Source organism: Salvelinus fontinalis, chromosome 1 (assembly GCF_029448725.1).
Source record: "Salvelinus fontinalis isolate EN_2023a chromosome 1, ASM2944872v1, whole genome shotgun sequence".
Taxonomy (NCBI): domain Eukaryota; kingdom Metazoa; phylum Chordata; class Actinopteri; order Salmoniformes; family Salmonidae; genus Salvelinus; species Salvelinus fontinalis.
In genome coordinates this window covers 20,600,137-20,627,795 of record NC_074665.1, presented here as the reverse complement: position 1 = coordinate 20,627,795, position 27,659 = coordinate 20,600,137, and the positions used below count along the sequence as shown (strand labels likewise).

At 43.7% G+C, this 27,659-nt stretch overlaps 1 protein-coding gene across 1 annotated transcript; it reads left to right on the top strand.

Annotated features, from left to right (window-relative positions):
- Positions 1 to 158: 158 nt before the first annotated feature.
- LOC129835308 (tyrosine-protein phosphatase non-receptor type 13-like) lies at positions 159 to 22,697 on the top strand. The gene is made up of 29 exons (XM_055900933.1): positions 159 to 279; positions 633 to 796; positions 1,064 to 1,309; positions 1,976 to 2,127; positions 2,288 to 2,456; positions 3,730 to 3,801; positions 3,916 to 4,090; positions 4,242 to 4,377; positions 4,516 to 4,654; positions 4,859 to 5,011; positions 5,472 to 5,657; positions 8,475 to 8,634; positions 9,001 to 9,202; positions 9,627 to 9,724; positions 9,967 to 10,050; positions 10,144 to 10,251; positions 12,306 to 12,422; positions 12,899 to 13,077; positions 13,322 to 13,423; positions 16,215 to 16,308; positions 16,492 to 16,577; positions 17,063 to 17,252; positions 17,619 to 17,836; positions 18,197 to 18,263; positions 18,929 to 19,167; positions 19,286 to 19,437; positions 19,527 to 19,644; positions 21,713 to 21,782; positions 22,002 to 22,697. The coding sequence occupies exons 1-25, from the start codon at positions 159 to 161 to the stop codon at positions 18,964 to 18,966; spliced, it is 3,456 nt and encodes a 1,151-aa protein (XP_055756908.1). The 3' UTR covers positions 18,967 to 19,167; positions 19,286 to 19,437; positions 19,527 to 19,644; positions 21,713 to 21,782; positions 22,002 to 22,697.
- The last annotated feature ends 4,962 nt before the right edge of the window (positions 22,698 to 27,659 follow it).

Genomic DNA, 27,659 nt, shown 5'->3' with positions numbered 1-27,659 from the left:
ATGTGAAGTGGTACGAGGTAATTGAGGTAGATACTGTACGTATGTACATGTAACTAGGAATAAAGTTCGCTAGTACAGCGTTTGAACTTAAATCACAACAAATATTCCCTCCCTTAGATAATATATGACTGTATCTACCCATGGCTGTGTCCCCCAGGATGGGCACGTTCGTGACCCTGGCAGAGGTGCTGGAGGCCCGGGGGTCACCTCTGGAGGAGGATGAGGTATGGCGTCTGCTTTTGGGCACCGCCGAGGCCTTAACGGACATCTCCCACAAAGGTACCTGGGCACATTTATATCTCATTCCTGACCCATGATAATACCCACTGGCAGGTGCTAAAAGGATCTTTAGGTCTTAAAGGGATTGTTCATGGCCCATCAAACATTTGTCCGATGTTTGCAGACGTCAAAAGTGGTCTAATATCTCATGACTTCTGTTGTTACATGCTTCTTTATGCATTAGAACAAATAGGCCTCAAACCTGAAATTAATGGGAAAGATAGGCACCACCATATCATATCTTGCTCTACTTCTAACGTCTGACAAACATACCTTTTTGGAGTGAGTTATTCCTATAGCCATGCAGACATGCAAGTTAATAGTATGGCTTTTGTCTTTTGTCTTGTTGTCAGGTCCTGGTAACATGTGCAGTGTACTGAGCCCCGGCTCTATGTTACTGTCATCCAGTGGGAACCTTGCTTTTAAAAGCTGTGCCCGGTCAGGGGACCTGGGCTCCTTCACTGCTCCAGAGGTACAGGATGGACACGCTGCCTCCAACAGGACAGCCTCAGAAAAGGTCATCAATAAATCCTGCTCTTAGAGTAATCATAATAATAATAGATGTATTTTATATAGCGCTTTTCATTAGTAGAATCTCAAAGTCGGTTAAAAAAAATGGTACACATTTTTTTTAAATACTAGCGTAGTTCCAGATCTGTCTGTGCTGTCTGGAAAACTCCTATGGTTATTGGCATGACATCTCACCACTGTTTTGGTTCTTGACTTTTGGTTTTACATGAATTCCTCTGGAAGGATTTGACTCATTTTTGTGTTTTTTTCCCAGATGGTTGTATATTCCCTAGGAATGACCCTCTACTGGTCCGTTGATTATCAACTACCTCAAAACCAGCCCATTCAGCTGAGTGGCAAACTGAACAACCTGTTGCTGAGTATGTGTGAGGACACGGTCCAGAGACGAGCGGATCTCGTGACCGTGCTGGAGACCTGTGACCAGCACATCAAGACTGCTCAACTGCCCCCACCAGAGAAGCTCATCAAACAGCTAGTAGAAGATGTGTTTAGGGACTCTGTGAGTTCACCCACATTTCCTTTGGTGAATGAAATGCACCTGTAGTCAGTATAGGTATCACTGTATCTATCTGGCTGTTGTGTATGCAATACCCTGGTCTACAGGTATACATTTGGCAGTCATATGTGAGTCATTATCTCTTCATTTTGTCCATTTGTTATCGATAAGCTGAAATTGAGATCAGTCTTGCCCAGTTTGGTATAGGCTACACATAGGGCGACGCACAATTGGCCCAGCGTCGTCCAGGTTTGGCCGGTGTAGGCCGTCATTGTAAATAAGAATTTGTTCTTAACTGATTTGCCTAATTAAATAAAGCATCCGTTGAAGGGGTGGGGGAGACATGAAGTCATTAACTCGATCTTTTAGCTCTGTATGTCTTCGTTTTCGTTTAGGGTAATACCACAGCACCCCGCTGATTTCTTAGTGATGTACACTAAAGCATGCCAGGGGTCACCCTACACTCCATGTGCCATCCAGCACGATGACATAAGGTCAAAGTTCATAGAAATATGTTGGCATCCATATTGTGACACTACGGACTCTTTCCTGGCTGAACGTCTGTCTCGGCTGCGATCTGAAGCTGGGTTTGTGTCATGCGGTTATTTTTAACGATAGGTCAGTGCAACTTTTCTAATTCAGTAGCTGCAATTGTATTGGGTTTTCTAGGTCAATCATGTGTCTATGGCTGAGAACGGTCCTCAACTTACTGACCAGAGTCAGATGGTCAGAGAGAGGATTCACAGTTTCTCAGGAAGTGCCTCGTACCATAACTCTACCTGGGCGCTGAGAAACAGAAGCAACTCAACATTCCAAGCCGAGCTCAGCAGAGGGTAAGAACCTAGCCGGCGCCTTTCAAACAACAAAGGCTCATTTTGACCGTAATACACAAAGTATCAGCTTTACAAATGTAGTTTTTTAAAGGGATAGTTCACCCAACAGTCTGTGGACAATAAATTAAAGAATCCATGTATTCTTTTTTCCTTACAGATTTGCCCAGGGGTTACGTCACAGAGAGAGTTACTGCAGCTATCAATTCCGTAACCCCTGTCGCCCTTACCTGGATGGCTTTCGCCGTGGCAGCATCAGACCTATACCATATGTGTATCTGAACGAGTCCACTGTCAGTCTTAATGAAAAGACAGCCAAGGTATGATATCATAGAGTCATGTGACATTTTGGGTTGAAATACCAGAAGATATAGTATAAATATAAAACAATTGTGGATTCGGCTATTTCAGCCACACCTGTTGCTGACAGGTGTATAAAATCGAGTACACGCCATGCAATCTCCATAGACAAACATTGGCAGTAGAATGGCCTTACTGAAGAGCTCAGTGACTTTCAACGTGGCACCATCATAGGATGCCACCTTTTCAACAAGTCAGTTCGTCAAATATCTGCCCTGCTAGAGCTGCCCCGGTCATCTGTAAGTGCTGTTATTGTGAAGTGGAAACGTCTAGGAGCAACAACGCCTCAGCTGCAAAGTGGTAAACCGCACAAGCTCACAGAATAGGACTGCCGAGTACTGAAGCGTGCAGCGCGTAAAAATCATCTGTCCTTGGTTGCAACACTCACTACCGAGTTCCAAACTGCCTCTGGAAGCAACGTCAGCACAAGAACTGTTCGTCGGGAGCTTCATGAAATGGGATTCCATGGCCGAGCAGCTGCACACAAGCCTAAGGTCACCATGCGCCATACCAAGCGTCGGCTGGAGTGGTGTAAAGCTCGTCACCATTGTACTCTGGAGCAGTGGAAACGCGTTCTCTGGCGTGATGAATGACACTTCACCATCTGGCAGTCCGACGGACGAATCTGGGTTTGGCGGATGCCAGGACCGCTACCTGCCCCAATGCATAGAGCCATCTGTAAAGTTTGGTGGAGGAGTAATAATGGTCTGGGGCTGTTTTTCATGGTTCGGGATAGGCCCCTTAGTTCCAGTGAAGGGAAATCTTAACACTACAGCATACAATGACATTATAGACAATTCTGTTCTTCCAACTTTGTGGCAACAGTTTGGGGAAAGTCGTTTCCTGTTTCAGCATGACAATGCCCCTGTGCACAAAGCAAGGTCCATACAGAAATGGTTTGTCGAGATTGGTGTGGAAGAACTTGACTGGCCTGCACGGAGCCCTGACCTCAACCCCATCGAACACCGTATGCGAGCCACGCCTAATCGCCCAACATCAGTGCCCGACCTCACTAATGCTTTTGTGACTGAATGGAAGCAAGTCCCCACAGCAATGTTCCAACATCTAGTGGAAAGCCTTCCCAGAAGAGTGGAGGCTGTTATAGCAGCAATGGGGGGACCAACTCCATATTAATGCCCATGATTTTGGAATGAGACGTTCGACGAGTAGGTGTCCACATACTTTTTGTCACGTAGTGTAGTTCTTAACGTTTCCCTCTTTTTTTCTGTGCAGGATGTGGGTCCAGAGTTTTTTCGAATGTTAGATGAGCCACTGGTTGTCTTGGAGCTGCCCGGATCCATTGTTGTAATTATGACTTTTCATCATCAAGAACTCCATCATCAAATGCTTTTTCACATCATCCCAACTATCACCAGCCTGTCTATCTATTAATCACTATCTTTCTGTCTGTCAATCCAGTCAAAGAAAGGGAAGTCTCCCTCCACTATGAGGGAGCTGAGTGTGGTCATGCCAAACGGACAGAGCATCCTGGTTAAGTGTGACGTCAAGTCAGGAGGAGGGGATGTCTTTGATATGATTGTTGCCCACTCCAACCTGGTTGAACACTTCTACTTTGGCCTTGCTTACATTGATGGTAATTGACCAGGTTCATGAGTGTTTTTGTTTTGAATGGCTCTTGTCCACTACCTGCTGATTTGTTGTTGTTTAACTACAGTTCTGAAAAAGTCTTTACATGGTTGATGTGTTAAGCATGTCACTCTTTTTCATCTTGTCTCGGTTTTTAGATAATGAGTTTTTCTTCCTGGACAATGACACAAAGATATCCAAGGTTGCCCCCGATAGTTGGAGGAAAGTGCCCACGTCCACGTTTGTCCTTTTCTTCAGGGTCAAATTCTTTGTCCACGACATTGCTCTACTTTTGTAAGTACAGTACGACACATCCTCCTATGCTCACACTGTGTTGTATTGAAGGACGACCTATAGAATCCATAGAGGTCAGGCAACATTGTAGATGGTCCACCGATTTCTCTATGTAAGCATATTGTGTTTTTTTGGCAGGCACAAACTGACTCGTCACCAGTACTACTTACAGCTGAGGAAAGATATACTGGAGGACAGGTTGTCCTGCCATGAAGAGACAGGCCTATATCTGGGTGCCTTGGCTCTCCAAGCAGAGTATGGAGACTGCATGCCTGAGGTGTTTGCTACTTTTTTATTTGAGTTATATGGTCATGAAGTATCTTTGATATGCTGTATCACACAATTGTCACATGACTGGTCAAGGTCTAGGCGGATTGATCTGCATACTTAAATATCAATTACCTTGTTAGTATTTCGTAATATTAGCTCTGGAAATGTTATAGTTGAGTGATGACTAACTTTGTCTGATCTTTACATAAAGGTTTATGGGAGGAACTACTATCGACCAGACCAGTACATTGCCAAGAGCGTCATGGAGAAAAGAGCCCTGCCTTACCTAAAGGAGGAGTTGCTACGGTTACATGCCAACAACTCCACGATGAGTACCGACGAGTCCGAGCTTGAGTTCCTCAAGGTAACATGAACCAATGAAAACGCTTCATAGAGTTCTACGTTTTATATCGTTATATTCATGTTATTAGTTCCATACTCAGTGGACTGATATTTGAATCATTACACCAAAAGGCTGTGGCACCTGCACAGTGGTCTAATGGTGAACATATGGTAATATCGTATTTTACATAAACGTTTGGCTTGTATTCTTAGCCCGTGTGGTAAACTTGCACATCGGCAGTTCCCGGTTTCCACTACATTCCACAGCCACAAAGTCAAAGTATCATAAAAATTTATGAAAACAAAATTCCCTTCTTGGTCTTAATTTAAGGTTAGGGTTAGGCATAGGTTTAGCAGTGTAGTTAGGGTTAGGGTTAAAATAAAATGTAATAAAGAGAAATTGTAGAAATAGGCGTGGTTTATGACTTTGTGGCTGTGGAAGCTAGTGACGACCCAGTTCTAACGTCTAACTTCCTTCCCAGGCCACCCAGCAGCTTCCTGAGTACGGTGTTCTGTTCTACCGCGTGGGGCGCGAGAAGAAGCCAGTCATCGGAGAGCTGATCCTAGGAGTGTGTGCCAGAGGAGTCATAGTGTATGAGGTTAAAGATAGCTCTCGCTCCACGAGTCAGACATTCCACTGGTGGGAAACAAACAGTATCTCCTCCTCTGTGAGTATTATACCTTTTTAGATAATGCAAAACTCATTTTTTTTTTATTTTAAAGTGGCACTCCAATCTCCTTTTCACCTCAAAAACGTAAATCAGGTGTTAATCCTGATTTACTTAACAAAAGGCACATCTCAATAGGTGGTCCTGGTATCCTCATGACATGGCACAAGTGGGGGAGCCTTTCCTTTCTTTTTTCCCCCTCTTTTATTATAATATATTCTTTTACCCCCTTTTTCTCCCCAATTTCGTGATTTACAGTCTTGTCCAGTTGCTGCAACTCCAGTACGGACTTGGGAGAAGCAAAGGTCGAGAGCCTTGCGTTCTCCGAAACACGACCCTGCCAAGCCACACTGGTTCTTGACACACTTTTCTCAATAGGGGGGGGGCGCTGTTTTCACTTTGTAAAAAATCGTTCCCAAATTAAACTGCCTCGTACTCAATTCTTGCTCGTACAATATGCATATTATTATTACTATTGGATAGAAAACACTCTCTAGTTTCTAAAACGTTTGAATTATATCTGTGAGTAAAACAGAACTCATTTTGCAGCAAACTTCCTGTCAGGAAGTGAGAAATCTGAAATCGAGGGCTCTGTTCCAGGGTCAGTTTATTAATTTTCATGGAATCTATGGGTCTACATGCACTGCATACGCCTTCCCCTAGATGTCAGTAGGCAGTGAGAATTGGAATGGGGTGTATAGCTCTACCTGAGGCCGAATAAGACCTGTTGGAATGACGCGACCACTCTTTAATTTCTTCACCATGGCGCGAATCGGTCACCTGGATTGCGTTCTGAAAAGCTGTCGTTATCGACGTTAGATATCTCCGGCTCTGATTTTATTTGATATGTGTGTTAAAAACATCATAAACTAGTTATATTAAACCGACTTATAGCAGTTTATATCAGTTGATTGCGATTTTCGGTATTTTGTTTGTTATGCGTTCTGGTGAGTTGGGCACTTGCGTGCCGCAAGGCCATCTTTGTTAGCTAAATCGACAGATGAAGACGACATTCTACAACCGAACAACGATTATTCTGGAAAAAGGACACCTTGTACAAGATTCTGATGGAAGCTCATCAAATAGTAGGAACCATTTATAATATTATTTCGTATTTCTGTCGAAAATGTTTAGACTATATTCCGCCCAGATTTCGGGCGCTGTCTCGCTATAACGTAAGCTGTATGTCGTAATAAGGTTATTTAAAAAAAATCTAACACAGTGGTTGCATTAAGAACTAGTGTATCTTTCATTTGCTGTCCAACCTGTATTTTTTAGTAAAGTATATGATTAGTTATTTGATTAGATGATGTGAGTGTCAGAAATATATCCAGATTATTTTGTGCTGTTTGGCTAGTATTCACATTGTTCAACCACGAATTGTACCGCTAAATATGCACATTTTCGAACAAACCATATATGTATTGTGTAATATGATGTTATAGGACTGTCATCTGATGAAGTTTGAGAAGGTTAGTGAAAACATTTATATCTTTTGCTGGTTTATTCGCTATCGCTAACGTGCCTTGAATGAATGCGGCTGGTAGGCTATTGTAGTAAGCTAATATAATGCTATATTGTGTTTTCGCTGTAAAACACTTAAAAGATCTGAAATATTGGCTGGATTCACAAGATGTTTGTCTTTCATTTGCTGTACACCGTATATTTTTCATAAATGTTTTATGATGAGTATTTAGGTATTTCACGTTAGTTTCTGTAGTTATTCTAGCTGCTTTGGTGAGACTACTGCAAGGTAAAACTATGATTTATACCTGAAATATGCACATTTTTCGAACAAAACATATGCTATACAATAAATATGTTATCAGACTGTCATCTGATGAAGTTGTTTCTTGGTTAGTGACTATTTATATCTTTATTTGGTCGAATTTGTGATAGCTACCTATGCAGTAAAAAAAATTTTGAAAATATGCGGTTGGGTCTTTTGCTATCGTGGTTAGCTATTCAAAAATACATATTGTGGTTTCCCTGTAAAACATTTAAAAAATCGGAAAAGATGGCTGGATTCACAGATGTGTATCTTTCATCTGGTGTCTTGGACTTGTGATTTCATGATATTTAGATGCTAGTATTTACTTGTGATGCTAGGCTATGCTAGTCAGATCCGGGATTGGGACCAAGTAGAAGTTATTAACCCGGAAGCCAGCCGCACCAATGTGTCGGAGGAAACACCGTACAACTGGTGACCGTGTCAGCGTGCATGCGCCCGGCTTGCCATAGGAGTCGCTAGAGCGCGATGGGACAAGGACATCCCGGCAAAGAAACAAGGAAACCCCTCCCCTAACCCGGGCGAAGCTGAGCCAGTTGTTGGCCGCTTCATGGGTCTCCCGGTCGTGGCCGGCTGCGACACAGCCCGGGATCGAACCCCCCTGGCCTTTACCCTTTTGTTCTCTATTGGTTCTCTATTGTTCTTCAAGCAAGGAGGGAGGCCGATGACAAAACGGATTTCCATCAGACCACTCCATCAGACCACACTCCTTGATTGCCCTACTCCTTGAAGTTTGCAGCTGTGTTTAAAATGCACTATTATGCTCAAAATGTATTTATTTTTACCCTTTTAGTGTATGTATTTACTCTATTTATACTTGGGATATTAGTTTTCAGCAGTAAAAGTATTTTCTTTTTCTTTTTTTATCGCTGGAGATTCATTTTAATAAAGGAAACTGAGAAATATTGAAAGTGAATATAGTTGACTTTAAAGTGTTTGTTTAGTCAGTGAATTCTGTAGCTGTTGTTTTGTTAGCTTGTTATGTCTGTAAATGCCTTAACCCCTCCTCGCTCTCTGTCCCACCACAGTGTCGGAAATTTGTCATCGAGAGCAGAGGGAGCGCGAGAAAGCACACCTTTGTCACCGAGAGATCCAAGACGGCCTCATACCTGTGCAACCTCTGCTCTGCCCAGCACAAGTTTCACAATGAGATGAACTCTCGCCAGCTCGGACACAGTCTGGCCTCAGGTCGGAACATTTTATAATGACATCATAACTGTTAAAGTCACATGGTCAAGAAAACTCCTGGCCCAAACCATAACCTCTTCTACATTCCTGTAAATAGTGTCTAGTGACAGCTTGTTCTGATTCTATACAGTTGGTGTCCTGTTCTTGGTGAATATTTTTTGCCAGACCCTTCAGCCATATATAGTATATAGCTAATAAGCTATATATCTCGCTAATGTACCACGTGGGCTTATTGATCGGCCAAAAAGAGAAACTTCTGGATCATTGGATTATAGCACAGTTATTGGATCTACATCTATCTTGATTTCATTATAGCCACCTTTGACCAACCTTGATTTGAACGAAAGAGCCCTTTTTTCTTTTCAGAGGACAACATAGTGCAATATGCGGCAGTGTGTCGGGCACAGAACAGCCAGATGAACAGCCGGATGAACAGGAACTCTGAGACCGTACTGACAGACAGCGGTCTGGCCACACCGCAGGACGGCTCCATGACCAAACTGTGTGATGACATCGCCGCCAAGATCGAGGCGCGGATCAAACAGCACCGTGTCCTCCACGAGCAGGGGTAGGAGTGATGGAGAGGATACCCACTGGGCACAGGCACCAGTTCAACATCTATTTTTGAATGACATTTGGTTGACTTGTCAAGTAACGTGAATTCAACGTGAAATCAACAAATGTCACCATGTCATTGGATTTAGGTTAAAAGTTGGGTGAAAAAATTACGAAATCCCCTTATGTTGATGACTTTATGCAAATTCACTTGGTTTCCCACGTTGATTTAACGTCATCACATTGAATTATTTTGTTGAAACGACGTGGAAACAACGTTGATTCAACTAGTTTGTGTCCAGTGGGTAAAGTATCCTTCACTGTATTCTCTTTCTGTATACACTACTGTACATTCCTTTGCATTTCATTTCTTGCATATTGTAAGTGTTTCTATTTCCCTGCATGTTGTAAGTAATTTCTCCCTGTATAATTTTCAGCAGAAGGAGACCATTGCCTGGGAAACTGTCTCCAGCCCTGACTCGTGGGTCTGGGAAGTGTGGGTCAGAGGTCAACCCCATGTCCTCAGCAGGCAGAGGTATGGATAGATGATCAGCTCCTAAGAAAATTAACCCCTTAACACTGGGTAATCAGGTACAGGATCAAGTGTTCACATTCTGGAAGCGTTCCAAAGCCGAGCACCGTGCGGAAGACATCCTCGCAACCGTTGTAGTAGCCTGTCAATATCATCCAAAGAAATGGCATACGGGTTTCTTATGAGCTGCTGCGGTTAATGTACAGTAATGCGTTAAAAGGTAGCTGCGGTATTTCTGTCAACAGATGTTTTTGCCCAAACGAAGAGAGTCATACCAAAGAGAGAAGTCATTTGTGTGTGCTTAAAGAAAGACCCAAAGCTCGGCGTCGGTAAGTTCATCGCTTACAACATTTAGTCATATATCCATTAAAGGATATGTTGTAGAATAGAACTAAAATGGAAAAGTACTTTTATTTATTCAGGTGTTGTGATAGTTGGAGAAGACACGGTGGGGAAGTACGACCTGGGTATCTTCATAGCGTCCATCGTGCGGGGAGGACCAGCGGATAAAGATGGCCGCATCAGACCAGGTAGGTGACTAGGTTTTATTTCTGGGCTTCTCTTCACAAAGCTCACACCGGATTATGACGCCTGGGCACATTGGTGAACAATAGCCTTGCATGCCAGGTTTATTTTTAAGTTCTCATGCAAGCTTTTTCTCTTGACACTGCCGGTTAATTAGTCATGACTAGTGCCCTATCTACACTCTTAGAAAAAATGGTGCTATCTAGAACCTTAAAAGGTTCTTCGGCTGTCCCCATAGGAGAACCCTTTGAAGAACCCTTTTTGGTGGCAGGTAGAACCCTTTTTGGTTCCAGGTAGAACCCTTTTGGTTCCAGGTAGAACCCTTTCTACAGAGGGTTCTACATGGAACCCAAAAGGGTTCTACCTGAAACCAAAAAGGGGTAACCTGGAACCAAAAAGGGGTCTCTTATGGGGAAAGCCAAATAACCACTTTGGAACCGTTTTTACTGAAAGTAAACTCAGCAAAAAAAGAAACGTCCTCTCACTGTCAACTGCGTTAATGTTCAGCAAACTTAACATGTGTAAATATTTGTATGAACATAACAAGATTCAACAACTGAGACATAAACTGAACAAGTTCCATAGACATGTGACCAACAGAAATGGAATAATGTGTCCCTGAACAAAGGGGGGGTCAAAATCAAAAGTAACGGTGTGGCCACCAGCTGCATTAAGTACTGCAGTGCATCTCCTCCTCATGGACTGCACCAGATTTGCCAGTTATTGCTGTGAGATATTACCCCACTCTTCCACCAAGGTACCTGCAAGTTCCCGGACATTTCTGGGGGGAATAGCCCTAGCCCTCACCCTCCGATCCAACAGGTCCCAGACGTGCTCAATGGGATTGAGTTCCGGGGTCTTCGCTGGCCATTGCAGAACACTGACATTCCTGTCTTGCAGGAAATCACGCCCAGAACGAGCAGTATGACTGGTGGCATTGTCATGCTGGAGGGTCATGTCAGGATGAGCATGCAGGAATGGTACCACATGAGGGAGGAGGATGTCTTCCCTGTAACGCACAGTGTTGAGATTGCCAGCAATGACAGCAAGCTCAGTCCGATGATGCTGTGATACACCGCCCCAGACCATGACAGACCCTCCACCTCCAAATCGATCCCGCTCCAGAGTACAGGCCTCGGTGTAATTCTCATTCCTTTGACGATAAACGCGAATCCGACCATCACCCCTGGTGAGACAAGACCGCGACTTGTCAGTGAAGAGCACTTTTTGCCAGTCCTGTCTGGTCCAGCGACGATGGGTTTGTGCCCATAGGTGACGTTGTTGCCGGTGATGTCTGGTGAGGACCTGCCTTACAACAGGCCTACAAGCACTCAGTCCAGCCTCTCTCAGCCTATTGCAGACAGTCTGAGCACTGATGGAGGGATTGTGCGTTCCTGGTGTAACTCGGGCAGTTGTTGTTGCCATCCTGTACCTGTCCCACAGGTGTGATGTTCGGTTGTACTGATCCTGTGCAGGTGTTGTAACACGTGGTCTGCCACTGCGAGGATGATCAGCTGTCCGTCCTGTCTCCCTGTCTTAGGCGTCTTACAGTACGGACATTGCAATTTATTGCTCTGGCCACATCTGCAGTCCTCATGCCTCCTTGCAGCATGCCTAAGGCACGTTCACGCAGATGAGGAGGGACCCTGAGCATCTTTCTTTTGGTGTTTTTCAGAGTCAGTAGAAAGGCCTCTTTAGTGTCCTAAGTTTTCATAACTGTGACCTTAATTGCCACAGGTGCATGTTCATTAATTGTTTACGGTTCATTGAACAAGCATGGGAAACAGTGTTTAAACCCTTTACAATGAAGATCTGTGAAGTTATTTGGATTTTTACAAATTATTTTTGAAAGACAGGGTCCTGAAAAAAGGACATTTATTTTTTTGCTGAGTTTAGATGCAACTCCCAGTCTATTTTCGTATCCCCTATTTTTATGGTCTTTACAAATCTGAAGGAATTGGATAGGGGCTAAGGGTATCTATTGATTCTGGACCAGGACTAGGTGGATACCAACAACATGATTATTTATATGAAATGTTGTGGTGATGTTCTCCCTCAGGTGGCCGTCTGATCTCTGTGAACCACACCAGTCTGGAGGGCATGACCTTCAGTGAGGCTGCAGAGGTCATGCAGAACAGCCCACAGGAGGTCACACTCATCGTAACCCAGCCCAAAGGTACTGGAAGTGCGTATATACAGTACCAATCAGTACCAGAGAATACCAAGAGTGTGCAAAGCTGTCATCAAGGCAAAGGGTGGCTACTTTGAAGATTCTGAAATATATCAAATATTTTGATTTGTTTACACTTTTTTTGGTTACTACATGATTGTGTTATTTCATAGTTGTGATGTCTTTACTACTATTCTACAAAGTAGAAAATAGTAAAAATAAAGAAAAACCCTGGAATGAGTTGGTGTGTCCAAACCTTTGACAGGCTCATTTACATTCAGTGATAAACTATATATTTTTAGTAGACTGGCTTTTCAGCTAGATGTTTTAGTTAGAGCTCCAAATGGGAATTAACGTTTTTGTCCTCTCTGGATCATCACTACATACATTGCCAGGCTTTCGCTATTAGTTGATAATTACACATTTCAACTTTTATTACAATGTGGATTTTTTGGTGTGTTTTTGTTGATGTTTCTTTACAGTTTCCTCGACACCCAACAACGTGAGATCTCCGCTATTGAAGAACTACGAGTCCCAGACCACTTCGAGGACTAACATGCGCTCTGGGGAGGACGACCTGGATGAGATCGTGTGTGTCATGTTGACCCCAAAGACTGGCAGTAGACTGCAACTCCCTGATGTACGCATCCTCAACGCTCAGGTAACCAATGGCTACTGACCATCATCTCCTCCATGTTAAGGATAATACTCCACATGTGCTAAGATTGGGGAACAATTGTATTCATTTTGTACACAAACAAGACAACGAACATGAGCAATCAACTCTACATAATGTCAATTAAATGAACAAATAGAAACAAATACAATAGAATCGTGCCTTTGTTGTGAATTGTATCATCCATCTTAATCTCATCATGAACTCTTATTCCCTATCCATTATCCAGGACTGCCACTCAAGGTCTCCTTCCACAAACTGCTTCAGGGGTGATGAGATCTCTGTGGAGCTGAAGAAGAAAGCTGGAGTAGGTTTAGGGATCAGTATCGCTGTAAGTTAACTATTTCACGTCTAACTCCCTAGGACAGCTCTAGAAATGACTGTTATACACATGATATAACCTCACACTCCGGCCAGAGAAAACATTTCCCACCCAATACCCTAAGAGAGGGTCAGACAAGCTCCCATTTTTTCCTCAACATCTGATCGGAGATCGGTGATCTCACTCCATTGTACGGAAGTGGTTTATTTTACTGGTCAGTGGTACTATAGGGAGATGGACCTACTGTATTTAAGTCTGGGATAGAGAAATCAGTCTAGTCAGGAAGTCAGCTGCTTCTGTGTCTCTGGGTAGTAATCCTTTAGACCCCTGGGGTTAATCACCTTGGAGAGGGAGGAGCTGGAGCTGGACCCACTAGAGCATGCAGCTTGGAGCCTGCCTGCTTACTGGACAGTACAGTAGGCCACGAGAGAGAGATTGAGCGGGTGAGAAGGAGGGACGGAAGGAGAGAGAGCAAGGGAGCGAAGTGAAAGATCGAGAGAGGCAGAGACAAAGGGAGCAGTGACAGCCTACCGAGCGGTCATTAAGAGGCCTGTTAATTTTTTTTAGGCCTGGCTGGGATTTGGGTTGATGCGAAGGGGGATCAGGGATGAGAGCATACCACACCACACGCCTGGTGTGTCTGTTGCTATCTAGAACCTTAAAGGGTTCTTCGGCTGGCCCCATAGGAGAACCCTTTGAAGAACCCTTTTTGGATGCAGGTAGTACCCTTTTGGGTTCCATGTAGAGAGAGACACAGGAGGCAGAGAGAAAGGGAGGAGTAACAGCCATCCAAGACGTCATTAAGATGCCTGTTAATTCTCATTAGGCCTGACTGGGATTCGGATGATGTGAAGGTGGATCAGGGATGAGAGCATCCCACACCACACTCCCGGTGTGTCTGTTGGCAGACATTCTATTCGTTTACCCCCTATGTGTGAGAGACAGAGCGATAGAGTGTAAGATCGTATAACCAAATAAACATACTATATTCCTTTTATTCTTGATACATCCCTCTCACCTAGCAGCCTGAGGGCTCTATTTTCGGCTGGCGTCAAGCCAGCGCAATTGTCAAACGCACGCCCTATTAAAACCTGCACTCTTCTGTTTTCAAACCCTAGCGCAAGGATCGGTCATTTACATGTCTTATATGAGCTCGCTTGCACAGAGGTCGGCGGGGTGTGTCCTTAAAAACGTGCCCTAAAGTGCCAATTTCTGGCAGCTCTGGTGGGGATATTTGAGACCAACCAAAGCTGATCTTACCGGTAACGCGGTTGGTTTTGGCATGGATTTGAACAGCGGAAATGCAGCTTATCCAGCCGTGACGCCCACTGCCAAAATGCAAATGGGATAAGATAGATGTGCGTTTTGTGCCCGTAAACCTCCCATGTAGTTTCATCGGATTTAAAAACCAGTCATAACCTCCCCTCCTCTCAATGAAGACTGTTTTCTTTTGTCCTGCCTAATGCATTTGCCAAGTAGTAAAGACGATTATAAAGGGTTTGACTCGTGAGACCACATACAGTCATTCTTAAATCACCAAAGCGTTATTAAAATGTTTTTTATTTGTCACTATGTGGGGTTAGGGTTAGTTTGTACGTTATTTTAACCTGCTCTTTTTTTGCTTAAATAACCCTCCCTGTAGCCTACTGTATAAGCCAATCATGGAACTAGACATGAGATGATCCGGTCACACTCGTATTTAGAAACATTTAAGTTATTTGCCTGTAACAATTGCTTGTTTTTCCATTTCATTTTTATAAAAGCCCTCTAAGCTTCACTTACCCTACTCTAACAAATTCTGGTACAACAGCAATGTGTCTGCTGGCTTCCTTATCCTGGCAATGCATTGGCATAGTACCCTATCCATAAAAGGTTTCTAAGTGGTCTACTTGTGAGGCTTTTGCAATATACTCCATTCACATAAGCCAACCTGCCGTGCAAACTTTATTTCAAACTCCATTTTCAAAGAGCGCCTCTTGTCTGGTTACCAAAGACTGGCTGCTCCAAACTTATTCAAATGAATCAGTCATTTAAGGCCCTATCAACGGTGTCTTGCTTATTGAGAACGTGCTCAACACTTGCAATACAATTTACGGTAGCCTAGTATGTTTTATTTCAGGGAAAAGTGCGCTGCATTAAGGCCTATACTGGTTAAAGCCAATTGCAACAATGTTGACTGTCAACACGCCGAACATATTGAGCAAACATTGCATTAATTATTACTGTTGCTATTACTCATTACTGTGGCCTATGCTATTTAATAAACTGTATCGATCCACAATGAACCAGGAAGAGAATATTCCGTGCACCCAGCCGAATTACTGTTGATGACAACTCAAAGACCGTCAATAACCTACAGAACATGAGACAACAGCATGCAGTATTAACCCATGAAACACGTCTTTTGGCCAAGCCAAGCCCTCGTCACACCTCTAATTTATTTATTCATCAAAACCCTGTCCTTTTGCGGCACCGCCAGCTATTGCGCACATAATTCGCGCAGTGAAAATGGCACAAATATTGCCTACACACCCCTGGAACTGTAGCCCTACTGCCAGAGCTAAGATTTACCTTGGCGTTCGGTTTGTTAAAGTAGAGCCCAGAGAGTAGCGACTTATTATATTAGTATGAAAAAAAAGATGGGGAATTAACCCTTTATGGTACATTGTCATATTAAGCCGCTTCAGCATTTAGTCAGACATGCAAATGTTATTTATGGTGTACAGTATATTGATACACTCTCATTTCAACCGAGACTGTCATGTTGTTGGATAATAACCTTGTGTTTCTGATTTGTCAGGGGGGTGTGAACACAGGCCTGCGTCATGGAGGTATCTACATCAAAAGCCTAGTCTGTGGAGGGGCTGCTGAGCAAGATGGCCGCATTCAGTCAGGTACAGTATAATGCTGAACAAGCGCTACTCTGTTACAGTAAAGCACCTGGAATAATAGTGACATTTAGAAGAACATTATACTGGATTATTGCTGCGCAAATTTAATTTAGATGTGTTTGTGTGTGCGTGCGTGTGTGCGTGCGTGTGTGCGTGAGTGCGTGCGTGCGTGCGTGCATCTAACAGGTGACAGACTGCTGAAAGTTGATGGAATCAGGTTTCAAGGGTTCACATATCAGCAGGCTGTGGAATGTCTGGTGAAAACAGGAAAGGTAAAGGAACATCAATATCTCAGCTGCAACACCAGGGCAAGGCAACACCATCATCGTTTTGCTTCTGCGTTTGCCTTTAACCGAACTGTACAGAACTGAGTGCAAACAAACACTGACTTTTTAACATTGTTCTGATTATGTGCTGTTTATCTTGTGCAATGTGAATATACCTGTGTATATACAGTACACTCTTAGAACAAACGGTGCTATCTAGAACCTAAAAAGGTTATTTGGCTGATCCCATAGGAGAACCCTTTGAAGAACCCTTTTGGGTTCCATCTAGAACTATTTCCACAGATGGTTCTACCTGGAACCTAAAAGGGTTTTACCAGGAATCAAAAATGGTTCTCCTATGGGGACAGCTGGAGAACCCTTTTGGAAGCCTTTTTTTCGAAGAGAGTAGTTTAAAACTAGTTTCTGAAAGGTACGGACTAATGAGAAGCATTAACTGTTGTTTGTCTTTATGTAACTGTTTCCTGTCCTAGGTGGTGACCCTGGTCCTGGAGAGGGAGAACATGAACAGCCTGCCCTGGGTGTCTCTGAGCCCAGACACAGGTTGCTGCCTCTCCCCTCAGAGTTCCCACCAGGACATCACCCAGAAGAGGAACAACAGCTGCCCTGCCGTCATCACCCCCTTCTTGGTCAAGCCCAAGGACTACAGCTTCGTGTCTGACGGTAAGGGATAGTATATCATCGACAAGGGAACTTTAGTGTAAGGGGAACACTGGTGCTTCGAGGGACTGAGCTCAGAAGCATTGTCCATGACTGAAGGAGGGATTAGAAATCAGCCAGACGAACAGGAGAAATCTGCTTAAACAAACTGACAAAAATGACCAGCAGATGGTGTAAAAACAAGCAAGCACACCCACTGACAGGCAACTAAACCATCTTATCAGTATAGTGTGAGTGAATACAGTAGGTCTATTCGGCTTTTGTGAGAGAGAGTGTTACCTTTTGACAGCTACCCAGTCTGGATCCACAGTCCAAGCCTCCAAGGTGAACTCTGACACACTTCAATCCCCTAACCCCTCCACCCTACAGGGAACACTTTGGAGGTGACCTTGAATAAGAAGCTGAATAGCTTGGGCTTCAGCTTCCTGGTCCCTGAGCTCGACCCCTTGAAAGGAGACTCGGGCTGTGGTCTTGTCCGGATCAAGAAGCTTTTCCCTGGCCAGCCAGCGGAAGAGAGTGGGCGGATCCAGGAGGGAGACGTCATCCTGGCAGTCAATGGAGAACCGCTGAAGGGATTGTCCTACCAGGTAAATATAGACGCAGACTGGTGTGACGTAATACGATTGTTCAACCGTAGCTAGAGCTGTGAGTTGGCATGCTGTATATGGGGGTGGGTGGGATCATTGGAAGACAGAGATATTGTGGAAATGTAGTGTGAGAGATAGGGTTTTTGTTTCACTCAGTGTGATTGATCCGTTCAATATTTCTGTATCACTACTCATTATAAGGCTTACTATACATTATTATGGCCATTTATCATTCCATAATTAACCCATCATTCCATAATTAACCCATCATTCCATAATTAACCCATCATTCCATAATTAACCCATCATTCCATAGTTGTGGATGTGACAGTGAGTGACGGTTGTCTCTCTGGCATGTAGAGGGTGGTCACGCTGCTGAGAGGCTCTCCTCCTGAAGTTCGGTTGTCTCTGTGCCGTCCTGCTCCAGGTAAACACATCTACACATCCGGATGCAGGTTGATGTTTATTGCCATGAGTCTTGTCCTGGAGGCAGAACTGAGCGATTTTCTCTTAGATAGGCCAGCTGCAAAGTAGAAATAGGTTTTATTCATAAAAATGAAGACTAGCTTTCTAGTCTTAATTTAAGGTTAGGGTTAGGTAAATTCCCAATCTGGCCCTCAAACTATCATGGTCACCTAATAATCCCCAGTTTACAATTGGCTCATTCATCCCCCTCCTCTCCCCTGTAACTATTCCCCAGGTCGTTGCTGCAAATGAGAACGTGTTCTCAGTCAACTTACCTGGTAAAATAACGGTAAAATAAAATTTAAAATTAAAAAAAGGCATTGGGGTTAACAGTGTGGTTAAGGTTAGGGTTAGGTTTAAAATCTGATTTTATGACTTTGTGGCTGTGCCTCCAGAACAAGATCCATGATGAAAAACGCTAACCTGCTATCCGGACAGGGCAGACAACATAATCCAATTTACAGTTTTTCCTTTCACAAAGTAATAGCTTTAATTCATTTAAATGTTAGCTTTTATAAGACACATTTTCATCTTTCACACCTAAAGAAGTTGTCTTTTTATGCAGAGGCTAACATCAAGCTGCATGTATTTTTCATTCCTTCCCTTTCCATTTTGATATCTTCCAAGGAATTCTGCCTCCCATTGAAACGTTGTTTGGCACCTGAGTGATGTCACACCACAGTAAGTGAGCACCAATGGGAGTTCAGGAATATACTTCCTGAAAGACAGACAGGAGATCTTCGAGGAGCGGGACAGGGGACGATCTGTCCAGATGAAAGAGTAGGACAGGGGGAGACGCCTGGCCCTCCCTACCCTGTAGCAGAGCCCCGGGCCTGACCTGATGGATTACAGAACCCACCTGGATGGTGGGTGGATGGGCAGTACCAGCACTGCAAGACAAATCACAAGATACCTCATAATGTCAGATTCAGTTTAAAGACTGCAAAAATGTGACCTGAATATTTATGAAATTATTCTTTTCAGCATCTCTGCGTTCTATGAGTCAGAGGAGTTGGATGAGTCGCCCCGCAGACAAGAACCAACTGTGTCATGTTACAACAGCCAGGAGGCACTGCTGAGGTCAACTCATGTGAGGTGAAGAAAATGCTAAACAATGGAAATCTCTTGCTATTTAGGTAAATAATAGTTAGTTTAAAGTCTAGTGACATTAATGTATGAAATATATATATTCAGATCAAGGCAATGACCTTTTCTCTTTTCCAAGATTCTGTTGAACACCAGAAGAGGCGAGAGAGTTGGTTGGACTGGGGGCGTGGGGGTTCTACAGTGTGAACCCTTGACAATGAGGAGAGAACTATTACACAAGCTCAATTGGTTTGAAGGTGAGGGGGACTGTATGGTGAGGGGCTCTGTGAACTGTGTGGTTTTCCCTGAATGCGGATGTGGTTTCAGTTCTGGCATAGAAAGACAGACAGTCTACAAACATAGAAAAGGTGTATGGTTGAGGTACTATGGTCACATAGGGAGGCCTGATAAAGAAGCAGGACTTAACCCCCGTCCTGCTTTAATAACCTGATCGTCGATTGACGCACCCGTGCGTCACAAAGTGACGTCATTTTGAATATTGAGTAGCTCCCAGTGTGTTTATACTAGAGACTTACCGTTTCTTGTAGTGGCTGCAGCTCAAACCCCTCTTTCCGCCGATATAAGGTTTGTACCTATTCCATAACATGGGGCTTGTGAAAGCTGCATTTATTTATTTATTTACACATGAGAGGATCCAGACAAGAAAATCCCTTTTCTTTTTAATTGTAAATCAAACTCAAATCTTACTGCAGGCAATACCATCAGAATCTCACCCCAGACCACCTCCCATGAAGGGCATAAAGCATGTGCTATGGTCAAATTCATAGAGTATGCAATGTAGGTCAAGTCACCAAAAGTGCAAACATTTAGTATGCAGGGAAAGGGTACACTCTGACGGTCTTTGTAAAGCAATGCATTTTCTTCTCTATACACATTACCTTGTATGCATCCTCCACATGCGCCATCGATCTCTCACTCGTTCTCAATAGGAATGGTAAATGGGAAAATAAGTTTAACGTTTCTTCACCTGTCTGTGTCTTATTTTTATTTTTTTAACTTGATAGCTCTGATTGCTAGGATCATTTTAAGGTGTCAGTCTGTCAATCTGTTTAGCCATTTTGTGACTCACTACCAAAACCAGATGTAACGGGTTTCACATGGACAAGAGACATCATGTACTCTCTTACTCCTGTCTCGTGGACAAACTGGGAATCAGGCAGGGGATATATTCACAGAACTGGGTAGGCAGAGGCTTCTGCTTTCTCCTCATATGAATGTCATTTTTGTCATATGGAACATTATTCCTGTAATATGAAACATTATTCCTGTATGATGAAAAAAGTGAGGGAAACCCTGTACATTTCAGGATTCTGTAATGTTTCTGACACATTTATCAGATACCCTCAGTTCTTACCTTTTCTAACAATATTAATCATTTGTTTGTAAGATTTATAGTTTTGAAACCGAAATGTTATTATTCTTTATGAGGGTAGTATACAATATTATGCATCGTTTACAAAATGCCACTAGAGGGAGTCAGAGTTGAACAGGTTTTAAATACATCTCACTGTTATCTAAGGTTGGTTGTTCAGCAACAAAACCAATGTATGCTCAACTAAGGGGCAAAACAGACTGGGTTGGCTTAGATCGTTGATAAAATGTAAACTATATTTTGTCTCCAATGTTTATGTTAAACATAAATAAAATTGCACAATGAGCACTTGTTGTCTCTCAAATACATTTTTACAGTTGTTGTTTAGCTAGCTGGCAAATATTTTGCCGTAGTAGCATAGACATCTCAAAACAAGACATGGTATCAAGAACAAGTTCAAAACGAGCTGAAACTAGGAACTTACGATTCACCACCTGGCAGTTTCTTGTCGTTGCTAGCTATCTGGCCATCCAGAACCATAACAACACACGGCCTTCTGCCCCCTTTGAAGTGGACGCATCGTTTTCGTGACGTTGTCAGCCAACCAGTCTATATATCCCCCTGGCGGTGTTCATGAGCAGAGATCAGGTCATCAGAGTAAAACCTTGACTGTGGTAAGCCAGTTAAGGTGTGACCTGGGTTTAGTTAGGTGAAGTACTTTGGCCAATATCCACTGATATCCACTGATCACATCTATTTAAGGTCGAACAGAACAGAGCTCTTACAGAGTGATCTCAGCCTTTCGCTGCCTGCTAGTGCAACTATCAATTCACACATATGCAGGTAAAACATACTAGTTAAATGGATCCCAGATTTGAACTGATATTTACATAATGCCCAGGGCCACATGGCATGCCCTCTACCTTTTTATCCTGCTGGACAATTTACATTTACATGTATTATTCATATATTATTATTTATTTATTCAACAGTGTATTTTATAGCCTGGAGGGTGATCTCGGACAGATTGCACCACTAATGCAGTGCCTAATCAAAGAAAAGGTAAGCAATTAACACTAATTATTTGAGCCATAAAGGTATTGTCCACTGGGAGGCAGCATAGGGCTAAAAATGATTCACAACCCACTGTTGCTGTCCCTATCTCATCTCTCCTTTGCCTCAAACCCAGGTCGGTTGGGGAAAGTCTTACCAAAGATTTCTCACTAACAAGTCGTTTTGCTAGATTTTTGGTTTGTTATAGATCTTTTCCTCTATTTACAGACTGAGCTACAGAACGCCATATGATGCAGAGTGGTGGCAGCCCCTGAAACACATGGAATGAACCTTACGTCTGACTGTTGAGACACTCATACGTTCATCTTTGAATTAACTCCTACCTCTGTTTAGTCAAAACGTCTGCAGGATCCCACTGATTCTGACATGGTCCTTAGAGCCACACTGCATGATGGGTACCCATCAATGGGGCGAGAAATAGTTACGTAAGATTCTGGTCTTGTTTCTGAATTCTACAGTATTAAAGACCTCTTCTAGACATCATCGGCGGTCTTGCGTGTGTGTGTGTGTGTGTGTTTGTGTGTGTGTGTGGCGAGGACATTCTCACCTTTACTGTTAAGGTGAGGCTGCAAGTTCTACCAACTAAATATAATCTAGCACTCTGGTACCCTATAAACCATGATCCATGTTGTATTATACATGAGTCAAGTGTAATGGAGTCCATTGCCCAGGTTGTGAAGGGCTGCTGTTCATAGAAGGATTTGTACATTGCTAGACATGACCGCCTTGTTACTTCAACACCGGGGCCCCCGCACATTGACATTGACTCTCTACCGGTGCCCCCTGTATATAGCCCCGCTATTGTTATTTACTGCTGCTCTTTAATTATTTGTTACTGTTCGTTATCTCTTGTTTTTTTTGTTGGTATTTTCTTAAAACTGCATTGTTGTTTAAGGGCTTATAAGTAAGCATTTCACTGTTGTATTTGGCTCGTGTGACAAATAAAATTTGATTTGATTTGTTGACCAGATAGCCAGCGAGGTGAGACAAGTAGTCTCACCAACAGCACACGTGCTGGAATTATTATGTAAGGGGAAACTGGTTTGATGTTGATGTGTGCCAAATATGCCCGATATAGTTTTTCTTTGGGGGAGGTGCTCGTTTTGGAAGCGGGCTGCTCTTGTGACGGCTACATGAAGCAGGCCTCTGCAGAGACGCTGTTTAAATACCAGCCCCACGTGGCACGCTTGGACAGCCTCGGGTGTAGGTGCAAGCTGGTGGTGCTGATATTTGGCATGTACACAGGCTTGCAGTGCGTGGCCTCCAGATTGTGTGTGTGTTTTGTATGTTAACACACAGGGAGGTACATTAATGAGTTTAGCATCTACATGTTGTGTTTGGAAATCCAGTGGCTCCCAAGAGGATGTATAATGTTCTTCACCAACCACCAGTCCGCTTTCAGACTGGCTTTGACCTCCAGAGTAGACTGAACCCCCAAGAGGGAATACAAGCCAGGGGGCCATCCTCTTTTGGGAGTCTGGATAGGGGGGGATAGAGATGAACCCCGCTCCCCTGACCAGGAACCCTTCAACTCCCCTCGTAAATAAGGGTTACTGTATTTCGGGGGAAACCCACCGTTGGTTGATCAATATGGTTCCCATTTGGGCTTGGTTCCCTCGTTTCTACCCCATTCCCCTCGTTCTCTCTCTCCCTCTATTTCTCATTATTTCTCACTCGCTGTTTCTCTCGCTGTCTCAAGTAGAGGTAACCTGGGACATTGATGTTCTCCTCACTCTTCCCACTGAGCCAGAGCAGAGACGGCAATCAGTGGGTTTGGGGATCCTCTCTGTGGTTAGGTGAATCCTCCACAATGTCTTCCATTGTGGTCACATTATCCACAGCCACTGCCAGCGAGAGGCAATTTTAATAGTGAGTGCTGCATGGTCATAAAAAAAAGAAGTAGGATCCCAAGGAGGTTTGGTGAATTACAGCGGTAAAGTCATTTGGGACAGGGTTCTGAACGTGACTCCCACCGAGATCATGGAAATCAGAATCTCTGACTCAGTCCGTTTCACTGTGGGTGGCTCCGGGGTTGCAGACCTGACTTTATAACACTGTGTATATATTTATAGAGAGAGAGAGTGCCAACCTTGCTGCTCCTCCAGAATAACAGAGAGAAAAAAACCCAGCTAGACGAATGGACATGGTGTCGCAGTCTGGCAGCTCTGAAACCTTCTCCCTCTATTATGAGAGATTTTGAAAGATTCACTTTTTCCACAGCTCTGACGCGCAATCCATCTCCGTCCGTGAGTGTGTGTGTTCTGCTTGTGTCTTTGATGTGCTTCTCACACAGCTATTTCCCCAATTAAAGTGACTGTGCTAATGTGTTAAGTGGCAAGCTACGATTAAAGGGGGACACTGTTATTTTTGAGAAGGCTTCAAATGCATCACCTGCTGATGAGGCCAAGAGGCATGGAAAAAGCCACCGCCTCAGAGAAGGTGAGTAAGAAAATCACAAATGTTGAGATATTATTTGAGTGGAAAAAGACATCCTAACTGTGATTACAGCCTGACCACATACTTCATATTGACAATCGAAACAGTACTAATTGTACATTATGAGTGGTAGCCGGCCAACTTGTAAAGTTTCTGGCTCATTCCAGCTTTGAGGGGATGAGGAAAAACACAAGGAGAAAGATAATTGAGGTTCGCTGTCTATTAAAGAGTGTTTAAAAAGGACCAGTGAAAGTGTGTCAAATTCAATACGTCCAACGGGTTGCAGACTGAATAGGGGGAAGAGAAAAATAGAGAAGGAACTATACAGGCTGGACCTGGTGTCCAATGTTAACATGTTGACATTGTTCTCCGTGTGAGGTCCCTGTGATGACCGCACGGTAACACACAGGAGAGCCTTTCAATACATCCCGTAACGGAAATCCACAGCATAAGTCTCTCCACTTTAGGAAACGAAAACAAAGTCCGGGTGTTTTGTGCACAGCAGACCCCGTTTCGGTATTGTGTAGGACGTGGTTGGCTAGGGGATGGGGTTGGCTTCTGGGGGGAGAGGAGGGTGACAGCTTTGAATGATGTATTCAGGGTTTTGCGTTGCACTGACTTTGAGGTTAAAGACTTTCGCCCACAGAGGGGTTACATTTTGTTCAACTTGGTGATGAGATTTTTACCAGTTTTCAAGCTTATAGTCATACTCCATACAGTCGTTTTGACTTTGTCCTTCTCCCACAGATCCCACGTCAGTCTTGCCTTTGGCTAAATAATACTAAAGGTCTTGGAAAAACTAGGTGCACAGTATCCAAAAGACTTCACAGATCCCATTTTCACTCACCTCTTCCTGAGGGGAAACATCTGCAGAATGGATCAAAGGGCCTTAGGGAAATGGAGGTTATTCCCCAAACACTGCAGTTGCTGCAGGTGAAGCCAAAAACCTGAAATATGGGCCTCAGTCAAGGTGAAACTTCTGCCATTACCTGAAACAGCCATTGGGATATGGAGAAAGGGCTTGAAGTAGAAGTTTACCTTTACCACAGATCTAGGATCAGATTACACTAATCTAACTTTAAGCGTTAATTTAATATTATATCTGATTCTGTGTCAGTGGTAAAGGGCATCTTCTATCTACTCCAGTGATGTGTACCTCCTGGTAACTCAAACTCAACAAAAGTGCACATTCAGTGTTTAGTTGGGCCTCTTTCCAACCCTCTCCCCATTATACTTTTCTAGGGCCTCACCAAAGCCTATTTTCCACAGTCACAAGTTCACAACCATGGAGTTAAACTCAGATGTTAGAGTTGAGTGTTGATTCTCACCTTGACACAGGAAGCCTAGTACAGTAGAGCATTGCATGGGGACTTTAAAATACTGGGTTAATGGGGCGAACTTCCAGTTATATAAAACATGCTCCATTGCCGCCATATGGTGTGTATCCTCACAGACCAGTCCAGGATTATATGAGAAAAAGTGCGAAGGAAATGAATCAAGCTGGCTGTTTTCATTTTACAGTATGAAGAGAAAGAGGTAGAGAGAGAGAGAGAGAGAGAGAGAACACAAATCATTTCAACATAATGACAATTCACGTTCAGTCAGATCAGTGAAATAACACTATGCAACGAGGATGCCATGTCACTTTCATTCACGGGGACCCTCCCAGGCAGCAGAGCACAACCAAAAAACATGTAATCCCCAGACAGGCCTCAGCTGGTCATTTCCATCCGCCATCCACTGCGTGTGCTCTCTTCCACCATACCCTCTAGGTTCTATACCATCGCTGCAGGGTATTACCACCCAGGGTCATGGCCAAAGTAAACAGACAAATCGTGGGCCTCCACACTGAGCCGTTAATATCAGCCTGCGTGAAATGCAGTGAGACCACAGCCCTCCAGCACTGCTTTTACAAGACCTCACTCTCTCTCTCTCTGCCTCTGAACGTCAAACCCTGAGAACCAGAATCCAAACAAGCAAAGTCAAATTAAAGACATTGTTTTTCCTCCGATCAGAAACACGAGAGCCTCAGGGAAGCTCCGAGAGGAGAAGAGAAGAAATTTAACAACGCCCCGGAGCTTCAGTCCAGGCCCATTTTATTTGACTTTAAGATAATGGCATTGAGCTCAAAGAATCCTTTAAATCCTTCCTCCCTCGCTCCCTCTCTCCTCCTCTAATGCTTCCCCCAGGACAAGAAGCAGGGCATGCCAGAACTGTAAATTCTAGCTCTGTATCTGTCCATCTCTCAGCATAGTACGACCAAATGTATATTTGTACCCATAAAGATTCATGCTGGTTTCCATTGGGGCTGTTTTTGGGTGGCAAGTACCCTGGTCTTTACGATGGTCATATAATATAAATCATCAGGCCGTCCATGTAATGAAACACTGATGAATGAGAGCGGGTGGGTGAGTATCAGAGTGCTGTCAGAGCTACACAAGAGGAAATGTGGCTAATCGGAGTTGACCTCTGGGGTCACATTGTCTCCACCTGGATCCAGCCATGCAGAAAGCCCCAACATCCTGAGTGGAGGAGGCAGACGACGTGAATCAATCACTGTCAACACAAGTGTTTTCCACCAGATGTCAGCAGTGTATTCACACTCATAGTACATGTTAAAACTGAGCTAACCACTCAACAACTGCTCACGACCAATCAATGTAGGCAGGCATAGCATATTACTGTAAAGTCCTCTGGCACTGTGTGATAGACAGTTCAGTTTCATAGTGTTACTGTCTACTGTTAGAGTCCATGCATGGACGGCTATTATTCCTCTGCTGTGGTTATGTAAATAGAGGGGGAGGAGTCTCATTATGTAGTGGCAGGAATCATGGGACAAGCTATACTTTTCGTGGCTGTTTGTTTACCACCACAGACAGATACTGCCACTAAGACCGCGCTCAGTCAGCTGTATAAGGAAATAAGCAAACAGGAAACCATTCACCCAGAGGCGGCGCTCCCTGTGGCCGGAGACTTTAATGCAAGGAAACTTAAATCGGTTCTACCAAATTTCTATCAACATGTTCAATGTGCAACCAGACGGGAATAAATTCTAGATCACCTGTACTCCACACACAGAGACGCTACAAAGCTCTCCCTCGCCCTCCATTTGGTAAATCTGACCAGAACTCTATCCTCCTGATTCCTGCTTACAAGCAACAATTAAAGCAGGAAGCACCAGTGACTTGGTCTATAAAAAAGTGGTCAGATGAAGCAGATGCTAAACTACAGGACTGTTTTGCTATCACAGACTGGAACATGTTCCGGGATTCTTCCGATGGCATTGAGGAGTACACCACATCAGTCACTGGCTTTATTAATAAGTGCATCGAGGACGTAGTCCCCACAGTGACTGTACGTACATACCCCAACCAGAAGCCATGGATTACAGGCAACATTCGCACTGAGCTAAAGGGTAGAGCTTCCGCT